General features: G+C 39.1%; 1 protein-coding gene across 10 annotated transcripts in view; it reads left to right on the top strand.

Moving 5' to 3' along the window:
- Window positions 1–26770, top strand: part of ALK (ALK receptor tyrosine kinase) — a 317869-nt gene that overhangs the window by 222452 nt on the left and 68647 nt on the right. For all 10 annotated transcript variants that reach the window (XM_072035464.1, XM_072035463.1, XM_072035462.1 and 7 more), the window contains one exon: window positions 18741–18872. In XM_072035464.1, the coding sequence (XP_071891565.1) occupies window positions 18741–18872 (132 nt within the window). The remainder of the gene's footprint in view (window positions 1–18740; window positions 18873–26770) is intronic.

The raw sequence follows: 26770 nt of genomic DNA, 5'->3' as shown, positions 1-26770 counted from the left end.
GTCAATGAGAATTATTCCATATGTTTGGATTATGTCTCAAGTATCCTTCATTTAAAAAAAATAAATAAAAATAGGCAGATTGGCTGCATTTTTCTTGGAGTGGCCTATTCTATTTATAAAGTTTCAGTGAGCTTGCTTTCCTTTGGATCTAATATCACTAATTAGGCATTTGGAAGAGCTTTATTATTTTAAGAATATTTGCCTCCAAATGCATTCTTCACCACCTTCATCACCATTGACCTCTTCTCCCCATGAGGCAAGACTGATTATTCTAACCTCAGGCTGTGTACCAAAAACCACCTCTAGCCTGGAAGTCTTTTAATCCTTTAGGGAACTCAAGTTGGAGAAAAAGTGCTTTAAAGATGAGTGTGGTTGCTGTAGTGAAGTTAAATCATTTGAAGGCAAAACAAAGTGAAAATTATTTCACTTGTGGTTTGTGCCCATTTAAGTAAAATAAATTTAATATGCTTGTAATGGGACTTATCTCTGTTTTCATTTTTCCTTTTCATCTTTTAAAAATTAAGTTATAGTACCTAGGAATAAAAAAATAAGCATTTTTAGTCTTAATATTGCTTCTTAAAAAAAAGTGCAGTAACTCTATTAATTATAGAGCTTTTAACAATAATGAATTAGTGATTATGCATTTCCGTTGCTGACTGCAAGCACTTGCTTATTGTAGAGCTGAATTTAGACAGTGATGGTTATGTTAAATGATTTAAAGTATTTAAAATATCAGTTTAATCACCAAAGGAGGGAGGGATGAACCTGAATATCTAAAGGATTTGATTTTCATAAGTCTGCCATGCCAACATGTTGGTGAATGAGACCTAGTGTTCTGTTGTTTTACTCAATAGCCATCTGATGATAGATAGATAGATAGATAGATATCTATAGATAGATAGATATGTGAGATATGAGGAAGGAGATGTAAATAAATCCTTTAAATGGTGTAATAATGCTCATAAAACTATTTTTTAAAATCAATGAGCTCATATAGAAGGTAAAAAGACTGGAATCTGCCACAGAAAGACTGAATGTGAATGTTTCTTATACAGAGTTACTGTCTTAACCAAAGTGGGCAGGTTCCTCTAATTCAAAAAGTTAGGTGATTTGGGTTAAGAAACAAAAATGAGAAATCTCAATTTGTAAAATTCAAGTCTTTAATTATCAAAAGAGAAGGGTCTGCTCTTAAGAGGTACTGGAAACTGCTTGTGAGACACTGCAAATCCCTTAGCTCCTCCTGCAAATGTTGGCAGCTGTGGGTACTATGTACTTTTTAACACCTTGAAGAATTGGCCGATACATTATCTTTATAATGCTGTATATGATTTTTATCCTGACCTTCTCCCTTAATTAAGGCTTATTTCAACAGGGGAGCCATTGATTCAGTGTAGGAAAATGAACTCTGTAATCTGCTTTCCCCAAATTGAACTTATTTTTATTACTATTAATTGCTGCCACTTAGTTCTTGTGATGTTTTAATTGTTTGGATTTATTGAAACAATCATAGGATTCACTGTACTCACCTGAGAAATAGGGAGGACAATGATAATTTATGGATGACCCAATGATTTTAAACCAGTGTTACTCCACATTCAAAGATTTATGCAAGTCAGTTCACTGTGTAAGTAGATAACAGTCTATTTCTCCCTTTCTCTTTCTGTAATAAAATCCTGCATTTTCAAAAGACTGCCAGCCTATAACAGAGGGCATGCAGAACCCTGATTTTACTAAAACAAAGTTAAGAACAGGTTTACTTAGAGTTTTGTTTTATACAGAACCATGAAGTTTTCTGCTAGCTGTAGGGAAGGTGGTGATTTGACCAAGACTGATGATGTTTAAAGATGTCAAGACCTCACTATACAACTTGATTCATGTTAACAAACAAAAGAGTAGTCATTGAGAAGAGGTGAAAGACAGTGGGGAAGCTTATAAAGTCAGAACAGAAGAGGGAGATGATCAAGCTTTTTGAGTTGGACTGAGTGAGCAAAAAAATAAGTGAGACAGGGAGAGGTGAAGAAAGGAAAGGTGATGACCAGTAACACTGAAAACAAATGACAGGGTATCAGGCAGGAAGAACTCATCTACATGGTGGAAATGATTAAGAAGTTTGACCTGTTAGAAAGCGATTAAAATAAATGATCCAATTAATTAATTAGAACAATCAAAGTTAATCAGATAGGCAACCAGGCCGAACTAACTTGATGGATAATCTGTTACAAGGCAGCACAGGGAAAGAAACCAAGTGAGACAGGGAGATTCAGTGAACTGTGAAAATTGATGAAATACAAAAGAATCGATCAATTAACATTTAAAATGATCAAATGAGAAGACAAACGTGTTTAGGTGGAAGTTGGTCCCCCTTTCTGGCATGACTCATAGATATCAAACACACCAATGAGATACTTCTGCTTTGTAGTGGTGCAGTGCATGGAGGATTGAAGAACAGGGTAACTCCTCTTTCTTTATTACAGTAAAGTGTTCTTTAGATTTTGGCTCAGGGCACTTCTACATTTGGGGTCTTATTTTCTGAAGTATTTGAGTTGAGTTTGTTTTCTCCGTCCACGACATCTCATTACTAATCTGCCTGTCTGGGCCTTCCCTTTTCTCATACAAAACTTTCCATCTGCCTCAGGGAGTCCTGCTTGCTTTGTACTACTGTTCAAGTTCTGCACAGATTATTTCAACCAGCTTTCTTAACAAACAAGTTGCTGAACCAATGCCACAAACATTGCTTGATAGTTCTGGGCTGTATCTAGCGTGAGAGAGATGTGGTACATTAGTGTCAGCAGCAATGGATAAAGTAAAGTAGGTACTTTGTGATAGAACAACTAAAACCAAAAACCCAGCAGTGTAATTCTGAGTCAATTTCATAATATATAACTAGAAATGCCAGCTGACAAACCAGATGCATCATTTTTTTTCTTGAAAAAATTAAGAATCTGTAATGTGGGGCCAAAGTTTTCTGAAATGGAGTGTATTCCCCTTCAACAAAGCAGACTTCTTTATGCTGTATTTGGAAACTCACAACCAGTAGCTGTACATCAGATCATTAAACCTGTGTGTTGTGACTCTTTTGCTTTGAAGTCATGGAAGAAGGTGGAGAAAGAGAGGAACTTTCAAAAGCTGCCAGGTGACTTAGGAGCACAAACTAATGAGAACTGTGCTCCTTAGTCCCCCAGGGCTTTTCAAAAATTCCATCATTACTGAATTGCACTGAGGCTTGCCTTCCACCTGTGATGATGTGAAAAGAAAGTCTATACACTCTGGAGGCATTTTTAAGGAGTACCACCATAAATGAGGCATACAATGCTTTTATGAATTGAGAATTTGAAAGCCCTGCTAGTAAGACACATTGATCCAGAAGTCACACACACAGATGGTAAGATCTTAAAATACCAGTCAGGTTTTATTACATAAAAGAAATCTGAAGAACTGAAACGCAGAAGTTTTGTACCACTGGGAGGCTGCAAGAACCTAAATGAGTCAGCTGGATTCCGGGTCCAATTCCAGACTGCAGTATATTGTCCGTGGGGCATGACTGATGGAGTAGCAGCAAATTTGTAAGCAAAACAAGGTTTAGAAATGCTTTTCAGATTTACAAGGAAATATAATTTAGTCAGCTCATACAGAGAGATTTATCATGTTCCAAAAATTATATCAGTGTTGGATTTTTCATTTGATGTGAATAGAGATGAACAAAGCAACTATTTTAATATCTTAAAACTTTGAGGGTGAGAAGCAATCTATCCATTTTTGTGAGATGATGGATTGTGGCATACTGGGATCTAAGCTGTTCTGGTTGATTTGTGTGAGCCACAATCTGAAGTAAACGATTTTGCAGAGACTGCAGCACTGAATATTCCATGCACTTATGCCCAAATTATATAGTGGATTTTTAAGATGTCATTTAGAGCTGTAAGCAACAACTGCATAAATCCAGCACAATGGTATACAGTACAAAACAGGATGAATATTAAATGGAAGAAATTATATTTCTGTAATAATATCAGTGTTAATGTTCATTTATAGGATGTCATTATTGACTCCTTAATCACCTCGTGGAATAACTGTGTATGTAAATGTATTTATGGACATATGTTGATAGCAATGAAAACAGAATGGAAAAAGATCAGTGTAAGATCAGGAACAGTAAGTGTAGAGTTTTGGCAATAATCATGTCAACTCATCAGGCACTTTTATGGTACACATCAGTAACAAAGCAGTAGTAAAGTGGGTTATTTGTCTACAGAAATTGCCATGTGGCTTAGACAGCAAAGTACCTCAAGTATGTACTGCATGCAAGCTATTTCATGAGGTAAGGAAAGTAAAGTGAGTAACTGTGAAGTCACTTGGGTAAATCTGCTGGTGGAAGTTGTAAAGCATGTTGCTCATCGATCATTGTTGGAGTTTTGACCACTTACATTAGTTGAAGATCTGTCCCAGTGCATTTAAAAGCTTTTGAAAAAGGAGACACCTAACATTTTTGGTAGGAACAACACTGTTTTTGACCTCAGTCTTGTCATTTCTTGTTTCTTCCCAGCCAACAGAAGAGTTTGGTTTAAATTATAGCTGTTCTTTCACAGTTGGTAAAGAAGGATAAAGCTGATGCTTAATGTTTGAATTATACATATTACTATAAAGTACTATACATTTTTAAAAAACAGATCACAGAATACATTTTTTAGGAAGTGCACTTTCTAAAAATATAGCGTACTACTAATGAAAGTGAATGAGAAACCCAAAATAACTGTTTCGTGGTATGCTATAAACAGGTCTATTCTGAGATATGTTTAACCTGTTCATCTTCACGCAGAGTGCTTTGCTGTGGTCCTTCTGTTTTCCTCAAATTTTACCTTAGCAGCATCTCCAACTTGCTCTGCTCCCAAGTGAAATCAATCAACTTGTCTCATTTGGGCAAGCCTGTTCCTCCTTTTTCCCTCTAGTCATAAAACATTCCTGCCTATCTAATCTCATAATGCAACTTTTAGGGCAATTATTATTCCATTATAAATGTATATTTTAGCAAGTAGTCTTCAACTTCTTTGTTGATCTGTAGAATGCCACCTAGTTTGTGACTTCATGTAGCTTGCCATAAATTTAAATGTGTTTCTACTTGCTTCTTCTGTTTCAGACATCAGCAGTGTCCGTAAAGCATTACAGTGTCGTTCTCAAGTATAATAGCAGTCAGTACACTCCCTGGTTTATATTATTTTTTGACATTTCAAGTACAGAATACATGCTTTTCCTGTACAATTAAAGTGATTGCCAAAACAAAAGCAAACATGTCGTGATGAGGCAGGATGTCACCGAATGGAAGTCAGTTTTGCAACTTCACTCTTTCTATACTGCAATCGCACAGCAATTCTGTTCTGCAAATACTACAGATGAGTTTATTACTTTTCCCATTTATTCACATTGTTATACCATCTGAGAGCATTACTAACAGGTGTGTCTGGTCTGTGCTGTGCACTGATTACAAGCAAAGGACAAAGAAATCAGATTGTGAATACCTTAATGCAAGTAGTAAGGCAAGTGTCAACAGAAGAATAAAGATGAGCAAAACCTTTTGGCTGGGCCACAGTGAGTGAACATTAGATTAGCTGACACCTGGGATGGAATTAGATGGGAGGAAATGGAAGCAATTTTAAATGTCCCTTTCATCAGTCTTAGAAATGAGAGAGAAATAGTGAGTGAACAGAATCAGGCCATTTGTGGCAGTAACAATAACCAACAGTTTACTGGGGTATCCATAACAAGTTTAAATTGAAGTACTTGGCTAATGGAACAGGAAAGAGTAGCACTGCTGTCGGCTTTGAGTTTTCAGTTAATGCTAGACATCGCCTAAGCTGTAACTGTGTTGGTATAATTGAATACTGTCTCTCGAGAATCTTCTTACAAAATTGCATTTATCTTGAAAGTTACTCAGGCAGAGAGGTTGGTCATTGCAGAGCTTCATTGTATGCCTAAGAAACTTTCTGTATTTGTGTGGGTTTTACCCGGTACCAATTGTTCATAAAGAGTACATAGGAAAAGCATTAGGTGAAGTAAATACGGTTTCTTTTCCAGTTTACAAAGCCAAGCAATGGAGTTGTCCTTTTCTCCATATTTCTTTGTCTTAATAGCATAATGGAGACCTCTTTCTTAACGTCTAAATGTTGCTGATGTTGGCTTCTTTTTTTTTTTTTTTTTTTTTTGTCTTTCGGAATTTGAACAAACATTTTGGGTGCATAGGAGACTAAAAATGTTCTCCTAGACTCCTGTTTGCAAAGCTTATTTCCAAGCTGTTCAGCATAATTCTCAGTTTAGACCTCATCTGGGAGTAAACTCTGTATAGTAAGACATACATCTAATTCACAACATCACAGGATTCATCTCCCTATTCAAGATTTAGTTCAGACATTCAGATGCTTTGTTGTATGAAGTTAGACAATGTCGTATTCATTTTTTGTGACTTCAGCTATCTGAAAGTTAGGCATCATGACAAAGCTAGTCTCTAGGGTCCCTCTATAGTCAACAGAGAGAAAAAGAGGCACTTCAGAGAGCAATTCATTCTACCTTTAGCATCATAGCATCATCAGAGTGTCAGAAAGGGGACAATGCTCTGCTTGAAGAATTGTAACCTAGAATTTCTAACAGAATTCTCCTTTTAAAGCCAGTGAGTGCTTTAGTACCTGTTATCTATAAAGTCTGCCCACTGATCCCTCACTTTTAAATGAAAAGCATCAGGTAAGGAACAAACAGATATTCCTCAACGCTCACTGGTTAGCATGCTAGATAAGTCATTCTATAGTAATTATTTTATAGTAGGAGTGGTTTATTGAAAGTTTCTTAGGATAAACCCTGAAAAGACTAGCAAGACTAACAGTGCTATCCAGGAATACTGTATAACACTGACATTAACAATACAAGTTTCATGCATGCAGTATTGACAAGATGCTTCCAGTCAGACTTAGACTGTCTGAGCTTGGTAAAAAACAGACAAGCAAACAAGCACCAGCTATGCTGGGAAACATGTATAAGTTATAAATATAAAGCCAGATATTAGATTTGGGTGACTGCTGATAGATGATGGAAAGCAGCCCAGCAATCACATCCATCAACTCCCTCAGCACCCTCGGGTGGATCCCATCTGGCCCCATGGACTTGTGACAGTGCAGGTGGAGCAGCAGGTCTCTAACTGTTTCCACCTGAACTGTGGGGGGGTTCTTTGATGCAGCCCAGGACGCAGTTGGCCTCGTGAGCTGCAAGCATGCACTGCTGGCTCATGTCAAGCTTTTCGTCCACCAGAACCCCCAAATCTCTCTGCAGGGCTGCTCAATGAGTTCTTCTCCCAGTCTCTGCTCCTGTCTGGGATTGCCCCAACCCAGGTGCAGCACCTTGCACTTCAACTTGTTGAACCTCATGCAATTCACGTGCGCCCACTTCTCCAGCCTGTCCAGGTCCCTTTTGATGGCATTGTTTTTCCACATTGTTTTTTCAATTACTTCCTTCCCAGTAGATGCAATTCCCTCTCTTGCATTATCTTGCTTGTTCTTATTACCCCTGTGAATGACTGTCACTTCTGTTTAAGCAGAACTGGTAACTCAATCCCTTAGTAAAGGCCTAAGCAACATTACGTCTAAATGAGGTTAAGAGCTGTGTTATGTGCAGCATTTGCCTTGAACCTTAATTCATCTTACTTCTGCATGGATATCTGGTTACATTCAGGAATTAGTAATTTCAAATCCAGTACTTTTAGATCATTGAGTTCTCACCTAAATTTCAGCTGACAGGACACATCTTTGACATGAAGTGCCATTAAGAATCACACCAGAGAATTAATATTCCATTATGTTAGTATAGTCAATTTTCTTTATCAGGAAAATATAAAACAAAATTGTGTGTGTGTGTGTTTTGTTTTGTTTTTCTGTATGTATTATTGTAGCAAGTTTTTGTTGTTGTTTTTGTTTATATGTTCATTGTTTCAATAATTTTAAATACTTCTCTCTGAAAATGATTTCCTATACATAAACATACCTTTTTATCTCCAGCCTTAATTTAAGGAAAGGTCCTTCCTGTGTAGTTCTATATTAAGACAGCATTTCCACTGAACGTGAAGGTACCTGCAGCTGTTTTATTCCATTCTCCTTGTTGTAGAAACAGGCTTGAGCTGAATATCTCTAATCAAGACCAAACTGTGCTTAGAAGTTTTCCAAAAGCTGCAAAGGTAATGGAAGTTTAAAGTCTGATGTTCCTCACTACGTCTTCTTTTTAAAAAAATGAGAAAGGGAAATACCCACTACTCCATAAATTGCCTCGAATGGGATAGTCAGAATATTTTTGTGTGTCAGAATTATTTCACACATTAGAATGACATCTTTTGAATAGTGACTAGTGCACAGCCACAGCGTTCCGCTACCTTTTTGCACCTCTGTATTGTGGCCTTGCTCCAGTAATCTTTAAGCAGGTAACAAGAGTCTGTAAGATGTTTAAATGCAACCCAGAGAGCAACAGCAATTTGAAAATTAGATAAGCTAACATGAAGTCCTCAGGTTGGTGAGAAATGTTGTTCTGGACTCACCTGTCTGAAATAAGTTAAGAAGTACTTGCACATGCCTCTTCCCTTGTGGATCAGAAGGTAAAGCAGTCCTTAACAGATGAAGGCATTAATCTCTCCTGCCAATGCAGCTGGAGAAGTATGTCTGTCTGCTCTCATTGCAGTCCAGTTTAACTCATTAGCACTGACAAAGGGAAGCTGAAGTGTTGTTGCTAAGGCTCGAGCCTTGCACTGCCTGAGAATTGTAGAGGGGAATATCTTTACCTTGTGAATTTCTGACTGTATATATGAAAGTAGTTGGGGTCTGTTAATTGACAGAGAGTAGCATCCTTAAAATAGAGAGAGACTATGACTTGTTTCCAGTTGTTGGGCCAAGTATTTGTTATGGATCTCAGGTCCCTTCTGTGCCATTTCTTCCTGCAATTTCCTCAAGAAGCAGTCCTTTGTTGTACTAAGTATCAAAGCAGAACTCAGACAGGCATTTTTTGAGAGTACTTTTACAAAGCATCTCTCTGTCTTCAAACACGTGTCCACCAAAGAGAAGCTTAGATTCAGACTTGGTGCTGGTAGAGTTCTATTACAGTCTCCACCACAATGAAAAGCAATTTTCACTTGAGTTTTGGAAATCTGAGCAGTTCTAATAGTGTTGGGTACTCCAGAGATAGTCTGGAAGTCTTTCTGGTCAGAAATTGAAAGTCTCTGCTCATGATCTCAAAATTGTAATATGTACTCAGTGCTTCACCTACAGAAAACTTAATAACTTAGCTTCCAGAAATGACACCATCTGTACATATTGCTGGGTGAAGCTGGCAATTTATATCATTGCATTTGTTAGTACCTAATTTACTGCATTAATCAGTGAATGCCAAACAGGTTTGCAGATTGCATGTAGATCCCTTTAATCTGTCACCTTAATTGTCAGTGACATTTTTAATGTTGAGTTTCCATTAACTATTTTCCATACTGTCACTCACTGAGAAAGCAAAAGCAGAGCACTATGTCCTTCGAGCTCATGAGAAACTGAGTGAATCAATGGTTGTTTTTCACATTGGAGTCATGCAAATCTGAGGTTCCCTCAGTGAAACCTGTATTTAGCCAATATTTGCATTTTTTAATAAAATGGAGAGATTGTTTTCAATAACATCATGGTAAACAAATTTCCTCTTTGGTGCAGTGTCTGAGTGATTAGATTTCAGGGGACAGGACCAAGCTGAAATGATCCATGGCTTCTACAGACAGTTGCCCCAACAGCATGTGGTAATGATTCTAGCGATTCTGTCATCCTCAGTATTACAATTAGCATTTACTGGTTCAATCAGTAAAGCCTTCCACTTTGGAACCTCCATGTGTTACAAAAGGGATATGCAGTGTCTCCATTTTTATTCTAGGTTTGTTAAAAATGCAAATTTAGTGAGACAAAACTGATCAAAATTCTGGTCAAATTTAGTACGTATTTAAAAAAAAAAAAAAACATAAGGGAAGAAATGGTAAATTGTAACGCCTTTTCCTTTTTATTTTTATTTTTTAATTTGAAATATGTTAAGAGGCATAAATGAAGATTAAATATCCAAAATGAAGCAAAATGATGCAGCCCAAGACATGACTGGCTTTCTGAGCTACAAGTGCACACTGCTGGTCCATGTTCAGATTTTGTTCACCACTAAGTCCCTCTCCACAGGGCTGCCCTCAATCCATTCATCGCCCAGCCTATATTCATATTTGCCAGAGAACATGACAGAAGACAGTAGTGCCTGAAACCCAGGTGGTCTTCTTGGAGTTGTAATGTCATCTCTTCTCATGTTTTTCCCTGCTATCTTCAGTACCTACCTCTGCTTACGTAGAGCCAATCACTGCATTCTGCTCTGACATCTATGGGTTTGTTGTTGTTTGTTGTTTTGCTGTAATCGTTTCCAATTCATAAGTTTCCCACATGTTCAAGGGTTAGCACAAGCCTCTGGCAGAGCCACATACTACAGAAAGTAGTCCTTCTCCAGGCTTTGTTTGATGTCCAGTGCTGTTGACCTTCAGCAACTTTGCTCCTGGGATAATTTCATTAAAGTGTAGCAAGGCTTGAAGTACAGCTTGGCACACAAGAGCAAAGAACTCCTACTTCTCCATCCCTTTTGACTGGCTTCAAAGCACCATGATGTAGGCAGCCTTCAGTGCATTCAGCTGGAAGAATCAGCAGTGAATCATACCATCCTCCAACATACTGATGTTCAAGGGCATGTAGAGGTAGGCTAACACTGCACTGATGGCCTTTTGCTTCCACAGAACCATAAAGCTGGATAGCCCCCATCCACATTAAGTCTCTCCCAGTGGCAAACTTGTTAATGAGTGACCAGTGTTATTGCTCTCCCTCACAGCAAGTGCTCATGTGCAATTTCCTTTTGCTTATGCTTTGAGTTTTTCAGCTATTGCTGCTTTGTTTTTGAACAAAGTGGAGATTTGCTCCTTAACAAAAATTTGTTGCACTTGTACAGTTAGAACAGCACAGGGATTGGCGCAGTGGAGAGTGGTGTGACATAAAACTTGCTTCCCCAGTAAGCTTCCGCTTCTACCTCTAATAACTATTGCTTTTCCACTGTGGGACCACTGCTTTCCACAGAAAAGCCTTTGGCTGTGATGTGAGCCTGCATCACAGGGTATCCTGCTGAAAGGATCTACGTGCACATTTGTGATTGTGTTGATTTGCACCATTCCACCTGTCTCCCCCAGCAACTGGTCAGCAGTAAGGCCGTAAACCTTAATTTAATGCTGCTGACAGCCAGAGGAGAGATGCTGCTTTAACCAGTTATAGAAGTAGAATTGCATTTTAGAAACGAGAAATGTGATTTCTATCTAAAGTGATGTTTGAATGTAGTAAGTGTCATACCTTTATTTCTATTTTTCGTGACAAGGCATACAAATGTACCTCTGTTTACTGTTTTGGCAATGCTGAGAGTATTCCTGAGAGATTTCTTCGATGCTACTGTTGCTAGATTGAGAGAGAGGTTATATCTGACTGCAGTGGAGTCAGCTCTTGAGGATCCAAGCAGTCTTCTCCAGTCTCTAATTTCTGTTACCTTTTTCTTGCATCTGGGCAATTTCAGTGCAAAAGGTAGAGATTGGAAGAGGAATCAGAGGTAGTCTGGTTTTGGCAGTTCATGATCTCATGTCATTATTTGAAATTGGTTGCTGCATGCAAAAAATCCCCTATTAGGTTGTGCCTGGAACTAGGGAGTCTCATTGGGCAAAAACAAACTTCAGTAATTTGAGTGGATTTGGACCCACCCTTCTAGGAAGCAAAATGTGAAAGATCACACATATTTCCTATCTGACCAACTGGTACTGGTTTACCCTCCCAAAAAAAGCATCTACTGTTTTCACGTCCTGTCTCCAGTAGCTCTGTTTTCTTTAAATCACTTCTATGTCTGATGTTGAGAGTGGAGCAGTGTTAAATCTGCTGTTGTTGTCTATAAATAAGTTTTGGCATGTTAGCCACTTCATGATTCTGTCAGAGTCTGCTGCATATGGCAAAAGCATTCACCTTCCAGTGAGCCAGCGGTCACCCCAATGAGCGTTTCCCATGGTGAAGGTTGTTGGCTGATAGGAGCTGGTCTCTAAGTCCATTCAGACCAGAGAGGTCTGATGGAAATGGCAGAGTTAATAGGAGAATTTGGAGCCTTTTGTTCTCTCTCTCCAATGTTTGTATTTTGAAATATTCACAGAAAATCAAAGAAAAGATTTTGCTGTTTGTTTGTGGGGTTTTTTTTAGTTATTTTTGTTATTCTCTTCGATATTTTTTTTTAATCAGTTGCTTACTGCTATAGTAGTCAGTGCTTTTAGGAGAGATGTGAAAGCTAATTTGTTGCTGGTTTTTAATCTCATAAAGATGCAATGCTAGTTTAGAGAAAAGGTACTCAAATAGCAAATGTGGTCTCATACTGAAACACTGGCAACAAACAAACAAACAAACAAAAAAAAAGAAAAAAACACTTAGGATTTCAAAAAAAATTGCCCTGTCCCATTATGTTGTTGTAAGTTAGAATGTCCATATGAAGGGAAGAAAACTTAAAGATCTGCTGTTTGAGATATAAAAAATAATTTTAAAAAAATCTAATGACTGTGTGAACGCAATGTTTCATAGGTATTTGGGAACAAGTATTAATTTTCTGTCGCTTTTGGCCCCTTTCAACTTCGTAGATACCCTAGAATATGTAGGTACTGATGCATATAGGAAAATCACACTTTATAAAATCCTCTGGTGCTGCTGCTGTTTACTTGCATCTTGATAATTTTTGAATATGCTGTTGGAGTTGCTTATTGCCACGTATTTTCTGCTTATTGAAACTTATTTTCAGTGAACAGATCGCAGGAGAAAAATACATGTTACTGGTAACCCTAAAAAAAAAAAAAAAAAAAAAAGTTGCATTTTGGGCAAGATAAATAGGAAGAAAAAAACACATTATCATGTTATTTATTGTGCTCAGCAATTATTTACTGTCTCAGGAGCAATGAAGATAAATAGTAGGACCTCAGTCAACCTCCTGAATTAAAAAACAGGACAGTGTGAAATACAGCTTTCACATTCCATATTTTTGTTTCATTTTAAAGAACGTAGTTTTTTGCTGTAAACTTGGGAAAACTACATCATATGAGTATTGATTTGGGGAATTCATTCAGACAAACATTATGGAAAATAACTCAACCTGGTCAAAAGCATTTCCAAGAGAACACAGAGGGCCTGCCTAGTCTGAACACTACCTCATGCTACTGAAATACGGCATGGAGCAAGTGCATGCTCCTCAGGTGTGCTATGAAGCTTTCTTCAGTGTAAGGAATCCTCCTGGCATTAGGCTAGGCTAAAGCAGCAGGCATTTTAAAATTTGCACGCTAAGTATAACATCCCTGCTTTGAAACAGCAGCAGCAGCGAAGAGGGAGAGCATGTTAGAACGGAGCTGGATGAATTACTGCTGTAAGAGAGCTCCAAAACAGCAACTTCCCACTTGAGTTTCCTGACAAAGAAAAATATCTTTGAATACAAGTGTTTTCAGATCTCTTGGTTTTAGGTCACTATTTAGTTACATATTGTAATTTCTTAAGTCAGTATTTCTAACCCAGAATTGTTAGGAAATTTTTGTTCTCCAAAAAAATGTTGGCATTTTAATTTTAGTGTAAAGTATATTTTGAATTGTTGGAATTTTCTGTAAAATGAACATTCTGTTTTCTACATCTCTCTAAGAGGCAACATTTCTCACCTTGGAGTAACTCACTGTGGCAGTGGTGTCCCCTTAGCATGCAGAACATCTTATTTCCTTACAAGTGTTAAAGAAATAAATTTCACTGAGCTCCTGTGATGAGTTTGTTCCCATTTTACATATAGGAAATAAAATATGAAGTTTATAGGCAATTTATGTGACTGGAAAAATGGGTAAGTTTTCAGACATACAAACATTGGCTGCAATTTCTGCCTGTATCAGGCAGTCTAATAACAAGAGATCACCACCTCCTACAAATGTGGCTTTACTTGCATCCCTAGGCAATCACAACAACAGTACTAATGCTGTAACAAAGATTAAAGCCAGAAATCATGAAGTGCTGACTAATTTTGGCTTCCTGGCTTGGGAAATCTAGAATCCAATCTTTTTTCAAAGCCTTTTTTGAGGACATTGTATTTTTCAGGCATATCTCTTTCTGGTCTCATTTGCAGCTGTGATTGGTAGGCTTTTCTGCAGATCTGCAAACAAGTGTCCTGGGGTGGGTACCTGGAAAATGAAGGCAGTCTAGCTGGCTGTGAAAGCTGTACTTTATCTGTCTGCCCTGTATCATGTTGGCATTCATTGGCCATTTGCTAAGGATGGTTGCAGTTCCCTTAAACATGAACTTTTCTTGCTTTTTTCACTCTCCTACATCCTTCATTTTGCACGTTCTGACTTCTGCAGTGGTGGAGGCAGAGGTATTACAGACTCACTGACAATGGACAATTTAATTTGTCCTGGGATATGGCTATCCTCAGCACCAAGTGACCCATCAACCTGCATATGCCTGCACTGCTATAAGGCTGACAAGTTAGAGATGAAGAGTGAGGAGACGATGTGCCCATGAGGAATGGGCGAGTCACAGCAAAATCAATAATCAAAAACTCCCTCGAGTTCTCACTATCCCTTTATAGCTAGGCAACAGTTTTTCTTTGTTTCGTGCAACCTTTAAATCCCCAAGTACGCTCTTTTCAAATATCTCTGACTCAGGGCCTTGAACTCCCGCCAAAGAAAAATGAGCAGATAATGATGAATACTTGTAGCAGGTGAGTAATATCAGCAATGGTCCACAACACGTGGTTTTCAGTGACTTTTGGTGGCTGGAGGGAGGAGCATGAGACTGCAACACTAGCTTCTTACAGTATTTTTAAAGAGCTGTAATTAAACACTAGGAAAGTTCTCTTTTTTGAGGAGTATTGTGCGTGGCAAGATAAGCAGGGGGAGTTCCACGTGTGGATATTTCTTACTACTTATGTGCAATTAAAAATGGAAGTTTTCACTTTGTTTTCACTTTTTCACAGCAACTGAGTAACTGACCCATTAGCCTCTCTTGTTTTTCTGTGCACTGAGTGGCAGTGCGTTACCTGGCTGTGGTGGTCCCAGGTATCAGTACCATTGAAAATTATGGCCTGAGAAGTTCCATGTAACACTTGAAGGTATAATTATGTTCAGCTTGATTGATCTTGCATGATATTTAGTAGTGCAGTCGGTTTGCAGGATAAGGGATGTCTTTGCAAAAACCTGTAGGAACTTGTCTTCTCTTCCTCTTGGCCAAGTGTGGTGGTAGTGAGTATAAGGTTCTCATTTTTCAGCCATCAGTTGAGCAAGTGTCATGAGCAAACATCATACTTAGCTACACTTCTCAGGGACCAATTTACCAGAACTTGCCAGTTTCTCTGTTGATCAAGGAAGGATGGCAGAAGAGGAAGTCTGAAGAAACCTGAGGAACATCTGCTGCAAAGTAAATTATAACCACCTTGGCCCCACAGTCTGAGCAGTAAGTTGCTTATCCTATGTTAGGCTAAGCCATGCCATTTTTGTCTTTCATGCTGATCATGCTGCACAAAGACTAACTCCAAAATCATGTGAATCAAGTGAATCAAGAGCCCAGGATGTATCATTTCTGTCCAGGGTCTGGTAGTGGATTTGAATATTGCTAAGACTGGGCTGTGTTCAGAAGCAGAAAGTGTGAGGTACAAAGTAAGCACTTGTTCCCCAAGGAGTTGTTTGTTTCTCCTTTTGATTTAGAGCCTGAAATGGCATTTGTTTAAAGTTGTTGCTTAAACAATGATTTATAAGACTCCAAGCCAGCCATGGTACAGCTTAATGATTACTGTACTTTATGGATGCCACTGGCTACATAAACACTGTTGTAAATATAAAGGATGTCTCCCACAATTTTTACTTTGATACTTATTTGATGCAATTCATTTTCCTTTCCTTGCACATCTTCTGTGTATGAGTCTAGACCACTTAACTTAGTGATCCAGGTCATTCTGGCTCAGCTGGCCAGGAGTGGTAGGGGCTGGGAAATGAAAAGTCAGATAAAAGGTCTGTTTTTGTTACAAAATATTTTAATTGAAGATTAAGTTTCCTTGAGCTTGGTTGCAAACATCTGCATCAAGTGGCCCATTAAAAGGGTCATTTTTATTTGGATTTTTTTGATTAGGTATTTGTCTTATTAGTTTATCTTCTCTTTTTTTCCGATTCATTTTGCCTTTGTGCATACAGTAAGCAAGCAAACAGAAGACAGAGACATTCGTGCACTGTCACAGACCCCAGTCTTTCCTTCAGCTGCTGCTTTGCTATTTGTGTTCTCTAACCTATATAAAGAGCATGTATGAATATGTGCATCTAATGTAAATCTGAGCTAATTCAAGTGCCATCTCCACAAAAATGAATGAGCATGCAAACCTGCTGTTTCTTTTGAAGGACAATCTCCTGTAATCACCTAATGTCTAGCTGCAACTGATGGCTTTTATTACCACAGTGAGTTTATTTCAGGGGATTTATGCTTTTGGGATGCACGAAAGACACCTGGGAAGACAGTAGGTGCTCTTGAATACCTCAGTTCCATTAAAATTAGAGTTAATGCAGTCTTGTGCTTGGAAAACCAAGTGTCTTTACAAAGTTGTAATTAATTGAATAAACAGAACAACTCCATTGCCTACAAGACCCTCCTCTGAACATCTGCATATGATCTTCAAACACAGCAGCTGCTGGGCTAAACCACAGAGATTACTGAAAAGGTTGCAGGTAAACCAAGTGGGATATGAGAGCTGGTAATAAATGTGGGAATTCCTTCAAAAGCGTATTTGACAAATATGTGGCAAAAATTCAGAGAAGCAAAAATACTTCTAAATTTGACTAGGACTTCATCATTTTTAAGAATGTCACAATATTTCTAACCTAATGGAATCATTCTGGGTCTTGACTCTTATCCTGGGTGGTACTTAGATGTGTACTGGGAACACAGTACACCACAGTTTCATTGCATACCCCAAGGAGAAGGGATCACTTACTGAGTTACTGGAGTCACTTCTCATTTGCACACTGGGACTGGTTTGAGGCAAGTGAAGAGGAAAGGCAGTGTCTTTTAAGAGAGCATTTTTGCAAGGAGCACTGCAAGGGCAAGGAGGATATCATTCTACACTGCCTTAAACCTTTACCAAGGGGCCTGCAGAAATTGTCAGCAACCAACTGGGTTGAGTTACTTGGCCTATTTTTTTTTCTGTGAAACTCTCCTCTGTACTCATGCTTTGACCCTGACTGAAATACAAGGGCACCGTGCAGCTTGCATGCAGCAAGACAGAATTGCTCCAAGGCAGTCAAAAGAATTGAGCTGACAATAACAAAGATCACCCTTTTCAGGAGCCAGGGTCTTTTATTAAAAAAATTTGACATGTATTCCCCCCACTCCTGAATTGATTTGCACCATAAAACAAGCTTGAAGAGAAGTAGTGGTTGTTTTCCTCCATGCTTCATTAATTTTTAGTTTTGGCAGGCAATATAAATAAAACTATCAAGTGAACATCTAATTGAATCACCGATGATTCCCAGCTCCCTGCTGTACCAGAGAACATGATGTAGCTGCACTGTTTAGCAAGCATGGATGAGCTAGGCAAACAATGGCTCACTCTGCCCAGAGGCTTTGGTTTAATCTTTAGCACTTACCCATTCAATAAGAGACAGGGCAGGAGTTTTTGCAGTGGGGAATTCACAGCACAGACCTCTTTGTACTTCTAGACTTGCCTTCTAGGAGTGATGAAGTGGAAACATGTCTGTGCAGACCATGAGGAAGGTTTATTTCTACATCCAGATTATTGTGGAGGGGGCTCTTGCACTTAGCAAGCTTGGCCTCCTCCTTACATACTGACTGTAGGTTGGTCTTAACTAACTCATACTTCCTGCAGGTGACTGATCTGGAGCATGGATTTAAAAAATAAATTAAAATTAAATTAAATAGCCAAATCAGTCCTTGTTGTGTGTGTATCTCAGACACAGTCAAAGGATTCAGGTTGAGAAGTCCCATGATAAGGAAAATTATGCTCATCAGGCTGTATGATCTCTGACTACTCAAGTGACAAGGGAAAGGAGTGCCTCTAAAGAAGGACTGTGGTAAGGATCCCTAGCACACTAAGGGTCCTTAGTACTCAGAATCATTTCTGAATAGATGGTACTGGCTGATTGTGAATGGATGGTACACGTGTTCGGTGACATGTCACAAGAGTTGGTTACTTTCCACAACATTGTTAGCTGCCTTTTGCTGCTTGGCATAGGGAAAATGAATGAGTGATTTTTGTTTCCTGGTAGATGTAGACTGCTGCAGGACTCCCAGATTCATGGGGAGGGGATCATGCATATCATGTCATTCTTGAGAAGTATCATAGAGCAGGCTGTAGGATTTCAACCCTCTTTACAAGGTTCAGAGCTGCCCTCCAAGTAACGATGACAGACATGCATGAAGAACTTAAGTTCTGCATTAGATGGGCTGTTAGATATTTGGCAAAACAAACATGTTGAACAAAAATAAAATAATTACTTTATCAAGTAAGTAGTGGACTAAGGGGGTTTCACAAGGTCTTTCTCCTGTTCAGTGTTATCTAGTATCCTATGGCCTATTGGCTTGGAGAAAGGCAATTCAGTAACCTGAAATGGCTTTTGTTTTCTTTTTCTCTAGGATCTGCTTCTGTATCAAAAATGGCTCTGGAGGGTTCTTTCATCTGCTGGAATGGTACATCGATCAGGCTGGGCCAGGCATGTGACTTCATCAGAGACTGCCTTGAGGGAGAAGATGAGGGAGATATGTGCAGTGAGTAAATCCAGATCCTCAGGACATGTCCTTTTTCCTTCTGAGAGAAGCTGAACAGCTGCTTCCAAAAGCACAGATTGTTTTGAGTTTTAATGCCTGAGACTTCAGTAGTAATGAACTAATTTGGTGCTATCAAAAGACCAGTGCCCTCCACAACACATGCACTTTCTCTGAACGTCTGCCTAGAATGGACCATTCAGTATGTTTCTGTGTTTGCCTTTATTAGTTCTGCAACAGGTTCTTAAGTTGCTTTCAGTGCTTCATCTAACAAAATCCTGACCAAAAATTGAAAGAAAGAATAGCTTAAATAGCTACATGCCTTATAGAGTAACGAAACATGTAGCTTGTTAGTGCCCTTAACCAAAATGTAGCACCCTTAATCAGCATGTGGCAGAAGGAAGAGAAAGAAAAAAACTTCCAAGGTAAGAAAAATGAGCAGAGGCAGGAGATTGTGTGTGACCAGCTCCTACTCCTGTCTTTGTAATTACTCTTGTTTTCGGTTCTCTCTTCAGCAGCCAGTAATTGAATAACATAAATCAGAAGCTAAATAGCAATCTGCATTTTCTGAAAAAGTTCTCTATGCCTAAATATTTCTGTAAATGTGTTGCTTAAATTAGATACTTTAGGACCATCCATTAACCATCTTGAAAATGCCTTGTCTCTTTTTTCTGTACCTTTATGTGTTCTACCTCCACTGCGTTTCCTTTTGTCAGTCTACAGATATTGAGGAGCGGTGGTTTTTTAGTCATGTAGTTAATCACAGAAACAGTGTCATCACTGCTGTCCTGCAGCTGCTTAGAACCAATAATGCTTCATATTACTGGTATCAAAACTGTTTTGCCTAAGAACTTTACAGCATAGATCTAAAACAGAATCACAGAATCACAGAATGGTCAAGGTTGGAAGGGTCCTCAGGAGATCATTTGATCCAACCCCTTTGCTCAAGCAGAGACACCCACAGCAGGTTGCCCAGGACCATGTTCAGATGGCTTTTGAACATCTCCAAGGAGGGAGACACCACAGCCTCTCTGAGCAACCTGTGCCAGTGCTCTGTCACCTGCACAATAAAGAAGTGCTTCCTGATGCTTTGGTAGACCCTTCCTATGTTCCAGTTTGTGCCCACTACCTCTTGCCCTGTCACTGGGAACCACTAAAAGGAGCCTAGCTCCATCTTCTTTGCACCCTCCCTTCAGGTATTTATAGACATTGATAAAATCCCCCTGAGCCTCCTCCTCTCCAGGCTGAACAGGCCCAGCTCTCTCAGCCTTTCCACACAGGAGAGGTGCCCCAGTCCCTTGATCATCTTCATATTCAGACTTCATAATGGTATTCCTATTTTCTACATTTTAATTTAAAATACTTAGTCAATTATGCTAATGATTAAGTTGAATGCATTGTCATTTCATTAGAAGTGCAGAGACATATTATTTACCATTATTTAAGATGGATCAGGTATACGCCTGGGTATACAGTCCTGTCTATCTGCTATAAATGGTTCTGCCTTGCGAGGGTAATGCTGTCCATGCTAGTGGGAACAGTAGAGCTCCAAGGTAGAGTTGTACTTGTCACAGATGCAAACTAAATGCCATCATAGGGTAGGTCAGGCCTCATGAAACACGCTTGCCTATTATTTCCAAACACTGGGTGCACCTGTGGCTGTTGTCTTATCAGTATTCACAAATAAAGAGTCTGGCTCTGCTTTTGCCATTAGCTGCTAGGCTGTATCCCATAGTGAGCCAGGTGGTAGGATGACCAGTCCTACTTTCAGATAAGCTGTCCACGTGGGTTTATGTGGTTGCCTTTTAGCCATGTATGCAGTATTATTCATCCATAGCTATTGGCATGAAGCAGTATAGCGCTTACAGCTATGTTGGCAAAGTATTTACTGAAAATATAGAGAAGGTTAAAAGCAGAAGATATTTAACCACCTGTTTAGCAGAATGTCACTCCCCAGCTTGAGAAGAAGACCACATGGCTTGTTTTAAACCACAGGTACTGGCAATGAGACTTTTTCCCCCAGCCAAAAGACCCAAAAGGCACCATCTTCCACTGCAAGAAACAAAAATACAGGCTTGCCCTTAGCTTGCAAGTGCTTGGGTTGTGGATATGTCTGCTTAGCCCCATAAAACCTACTCGGTTTTGTGGCTGCTTTCTCTGCCTCTTTGCTGTGTTGAATATCATTGGCATAAAGCTGCTTTCACAGAACAGAAAAATAATGTTTTAAAAGTCAGTTACATCTGCATGGCAACCCAGCACAAAGCATATGTCATCTTTCAGCATTTCACTTGCCAGTTTAGTTCTGAGCAACATGCATGTTACCACCAGCTTTTTGCAAGTATGACAAGAAGTGATTCAGATGTATAAAGCAGGGAAGGGAAAGGGTTTTCCCAAGCACTTCTGTGTACACAAAAGAGCTGTCAGAAAAAGATGTAGCCATGCTTGCAACTGAGGGGAGAGCTTTTAAAATAACCATTAACTAAAGGTCATGTAAAAAAAGAATGTAGTTTGTATTGGTTTGTTTTTCAAAAAAAGATGGTGTTTTCTTGTTTTTCCTTACAGTCTTTTAGCTGTTTAGATGCTTCTTTCCCTTTCCCTTTCCTTTTTCCTTTCCCTTTCCCTTTCCCTTCACTTGATTTTTATTTGTTTCTTAGCTGAAAAATATCTCCTAAAACCTGCTGTTTGTTAACATCTCTTTATTTCCCAATAGCCAATGCAAAGTCATGGTGCTCATTCTGCATGTAACCAATTAGTCTTTGTAGAGAATGTAAAATTAGACAGGGGTGACCCCTGGAGAAAAAAAATGTTGCTGTTTGAGTCATAATCAATTATTCTCACAGGAGAAAAAGACAGCTTCAAAGACGCAGATGTAGAAATAGATGCCAAACTGTGTTGATCTGTGATCAGATTTAAAAAGTTTACAGACTGATAGAAGCACCACACTGGAAGTTACTTTGCAGGAGCATACTTTGCAAACACACATTAAGATTTCAGATAGTGGTGGTCTTATGTCTTTACTAGTAAATTCCTGATCATGAATCACAACTTGCGAAAAAAAACAAACATTTTTTCCCAGTGGAGCAGAGAATCATGTATGTAGTATGCGTGGTATGGTACAAGACAGATGAAAAGTTCCATTCTTTATTAATACTTATTGATACAGGTCTGCACTACCAAAGAGGAGAATTTGTTTCAGTAGTTTGGTACTTCTCTTTTTAGGTAACAATATCTTTGCTTTTGGTTCAAGAATCTTTTGCTGCAGGGCAGCAAGTCTAGGCAAAAGTAAAAGTTTTACTGAAAAAAAAAAAAAAAGCATTCTTTAACTAGTCTCTAGTCTAAAACTATCATACTTTCTGCTCAGGTTTTTTTTTCCACCAAAAAAAAATCAGCCTGGGAAAATATTGGTTAATCAGGCAAAGCATATATGAAAGTTATGGATATATTAATATGAATATTACTAAATTGAAGTGATGATAGTATATTTATTATCTGGAGACCCACAGCTTACAGGATTCACCCAGGACATGACAAACCCAGAATTGATCCTGTTTTCTCTCTAAGTGAATTTGGACACATATTTCTGGTTTCCATTGAAAGTTTCCAAGACAGTGTGGTGTGGAACATGCAGTTTGAAAAGGGTTACTCATTCGTTCCTGGTGTTGCTCTTCCACATTTTATGAATGTTACCTGGAAGAGGAATTGAAAATTCTGTCCTCCACCTTTCAGATGAATCTCATAATCACTTTAATTTTCACTCTTTGCCTCAACAAATATTTAAGAATGTTAAACAAAATGGAATCACGTTAACAGGTAAGATAGGAAGGACTACTATCTGATTCATATTAGCAGTGACTCAAGCTTCAACTCTGTGTAGTCAGAGGAGTGCACACACATCTGTCAAGAAACAGATGGCAGCTAGGATAGGAAACTATAAAGTTTGAATTTGTGATAACATGAGCAAGTGACCAAAACAAAACAACAACAACAAAAAAAAGATAATTAATTCTACAGGAGCCAGTTTACTTTCCATGCATAAAAACAGTTGATTCATTTATGTCCTAGAGGTAGTTACAGCCCAGCAGATTCTCCCTGCAAGCAAAATGAAGTGTAGCAACCTGTTGCATTGCAGTGCTCTCTTAAGGTTCCTGTCATGCATACACAAATTCTTTTGTTCCTTTCTTGATCAAAACCTGCACCTCTAGCAATGAATTTTAACTACTGGCAGTTCTGAATTTAGCAATGCCTTCCAGCATTAAAGGAAAAGTCTTTGTATACTGTGTTGAATTGTATTTTCCCTTTCTATACTTCATTTCTGGTAGAATTTGTCAGACAACTTTGCTAGCACAGACACAGTCACTGAAAACAAGCTCACATTTAAGATTCATGTGCTTCTTTAAATTGCTTGAGTAGGTGATCTTTTTGCCTTCTGCGATTTTCTCCTACATTTTACATCTTTACATTTGGTAAAGGTCTATACACAGATGAGTAGTCTTTTACATTTATATCCTTTATAACACATGTCTGGAATTTCACCCTGAATTTTAAACTATAGTACCTGTTCATTTACACCTGGTTTTGAGTCAAGAGGCAAACAATAGAGAACCTGCTCCATCTGCATCATAAAATACTCCAGTTGCTATTTTTTCTTGCTATTAAAGGATGGAAAATCTGAGTTAAAGTTTTTAACTTAAAAAAAATCATTCTTTTAAAATCATTCTGAAGTCCTGAAAATACTTGGTTAAGAACAAGTTTAACACCCTACAGCTTCTCTGTACATTCTCAATCAAAGAAAAGCAGAGACTTGCATTCTCATAGTGCTTCAGTGTGATTGGATTACTCTATACTCTGTCCCAAATCCACAAACTGCATCTTACTCTTAATGAGTTCTAAACCTTTTGAAGTTTCTGACACTGGTGATAATATCCAGCATGACAGGTTTCAGTAGATATAACTTCTGACTCCTGCTTTAATTGATTTTATAATACGGTAAGATTAGCTTTCCCTCATCAGTGCAGTGTTTATGCTAATGTGAATTTGAAGCATAAGCATTCAGAAAATTGAGGAGTACATGTTAACGAAGAAGTGCTAGCCAAAATGCTCTTTGTGAAGTAGTAACATATGGAATCGTAGGTGCTGTATGTATATAAAGTAAGATCATAGAATCATAGAACCATTCAGGTTGGAAAAGACCTCTAAGATCATCTAGCCCAACCTTTAACCTAGTACTAACAAGTCCACCACTAAACCATGCTATTAAGTTCTATATCTACACATTTCTTGAAGACCTCCAGGGATGGTGACTCGACCACTTCCCTGAGCAGCCCATTCTAATGCTGCACAACTCTTTCAGAAAAGAAATTTCAACTAATATACAATCTAAACCTCCCCTTGCACAATCTGAGGACATTTCCCCTCATCACTTCTTGCTTGGGAGAAGAGTTCAATCCCTGCCTCACTATAACCTCCTTTAAGGTATTTGTACTACACGATAAGGTCTCCCCTGAGCCTGCTTTTCTCTAGGCTAAATAACACCAGTTCCCTCAGCCGCTCCTCATAAGACTTGTTCTCCAGACCCTTCACCAGATTCATTGCCCTTCTCTGGACATGCTCCAGCACCTCGATGTCATTCTTGTAGTGAGCGGCCCAAAACTGAACACATTATTCAAGGTGCGGCCTCATCAGAGCATAGTACAGATGGGCAATCACTTCCCTAGTCCTGCTAAGTCCTCCTTCAGCCAATACCCCCAGGGCCATTTCCGCCAGGCAGCTCTCCAGACCCTCTTCCTGTAGCAGTTCATGAGGTTGTTCTGCCCCAAGTGCACTTGGCCTTGTTGAACCTCATACAGTTGGTCTTGGCCCATCGGTCCAAGATCCCTCTGTAGTGCCCTCTGGCCCTCATTTGCGCCTAACTTGGTGTCATCTGCAAACTTGCTGATAGTGCACTTGATCCCCTCGTCCGGATCATTGAGAAAGATACTGAAGAGAACTGGCCGCAGTACTGAGCCCTGGGAGACGCCACTAGTGACCGGCCTCCAAGACAGAGCAGTGTTCAAGGCATCTGAAAATTCATAAAAGATTAATTTGTGGAGGAGGAATCAAATTTTCTGGGAAAGTAATAGGTTCTTATTTATGTCCTTACTTGTTCATCTACAGCGAGCTTTTTCTGGCCTCCAGGCAAGGATTACTACTTAGATGACTCCTCCTGCTGCTCTGATTTGTTTACATCATCCTAGATAACATAGGACCATGAAATGAATTCAGCTGGACACCAAGCCAAGCTGTTTCAGTAGGAATTCAGGGCACATTATAATTTGTCATTTTCTTTGGATCTCAGCCTCAGGCTGCACAATGAAATATAATCAAGTTCTGCAGAGTGGTAAAACACAGGGAAGCAACTCTCAGCTTAACAGCTCTACATTTAAAGACTAGGCTGAATGAATTTGGAGACATTTTAAAGGGAAGATTCGAAAACCCCTCAATTCAAGTACAGGTTCTGATCTTTACATAATAGATTTGCATGACTGTGGAAAATAAAGCAGTAAAACATGGCTCTCACCTCTATGTCAAGTTCCAGGTTCAAATTTGACCTTACTAAAAATCAATAGGTGTCATTTGTCTCAGTCACCTCTGTGAAGTGAGTTGTTTATTCAGGCTCATAGAAAATCAAATATTCCATGTCTGGACAATGCAGGTATGTTCCCCAGGTCTTTTCTCAGGGTAGACCAAGGAGTTTCCTGTTGAGATGTGTGCTTGCAGCCCAGAAACCATTCATATCCTGGGCTGCATCAAAAGAAGTTCAGAAAGGTCTAGGGAGTTGATTCTCCCCCTTCTACTCCATTCTTAGGAGACCCAACCTAGAGTACTGCATCCAACTCTGGGGCCCCCAGTGTAAGAAAAACATGGACTTGTTAGAGCAGGTCCAGAGGAGGGCCATGAAGATGATCAGAGGGCTGGAGCCATCTCCAGTGAGGACAGGTTGTGAGAGATGGTGTTGCTTATACAAGAGAAGGTTCCGGGGGGACAATAGTTGCATACCTATACCTAAAGTGGACCCACAGGAAACATGGGAAGGGACTCTTCTTCAGGGACCATAGTGACAGAAAAAGGGGTTTATGGTCTTAAAATAAAAAATGGCAGGTTTAGATTAGATATCTACTGTGAAGTGTGGCGAGGCACTGGACCACGTTGCCTGGAGAAGCAGTGGATGCCCTCTCCCTGGAAGTGTTCAAGGACAGGTTGGATAGGGCTTTGAGCAACCTGATCTAGTGGAAGGTGTCCCTGCCATTTGGGGGTAGCTGGGAGGGAAGGTAGAACTAGATGATCTGAAAGGTCCTTTCCAACCCAAATCATTCCATGATTCTATGCATAAATCAGAGCTGAAGCCCTGTGAGCAGTTATTTAATTGAGCTGCAACCTCAGTCAGAGAGTTCTGATGAGATGTAAACATCGTGAATTATCTGGGGTCTGGGTACTGGTGCCTTATTGTCTGGCACAGACTTTATAGATAGAATTCTTCCCTCTGAAGTTGTCTTCATAATCATGAAAAAATCTGAGTTCAGGAACCTCCTCTTCTCATAGGGAAGCTAATGAAATTGCTGGTATAACCTGGCCAAACTTAGGAGTTTGTAGTCTAACCAACTCTTTGTAAGTCAAGAAATTTTTACTCTGACTTTGACAAGCAGTTGAAAGGAAAAACTAATTTCCTGTATATATGGTTTTATAATGTGTTCACACATGAAATTTCATTTTTATCTTACAATTTCAAACAGATTTCTGGTCTCATTTTCTTTCCTTTCAAGAAAAAATAAAAACCAACAAAGACATTTTTAGGGGAAGTTGAGGAGAATAGAGATGGAGAAAATGAATATGGGTTACACTGGTAGCTAGCACAGAGCTGAGTA

The sequence above is a fragment of the Anas platyrhynchos genome, chromosome 3 (genome assembly GCF_047663525.1).
Source record: "Anas platyrhynchos isolate ZD024472 breed Pekin duck chromosome 3, IASCAAS_PekinDuck_T2T, whole genome shotgun sequence".
Lineage (NCBI taxonomy): Eukaryota > Metazoa > Chordata > Aves > Anseriformes > Anatidae > Anas > Anas platyrhynchos.
This window is presented reverse-complemented; position numbering and strand designations above follow the sequence as displayed.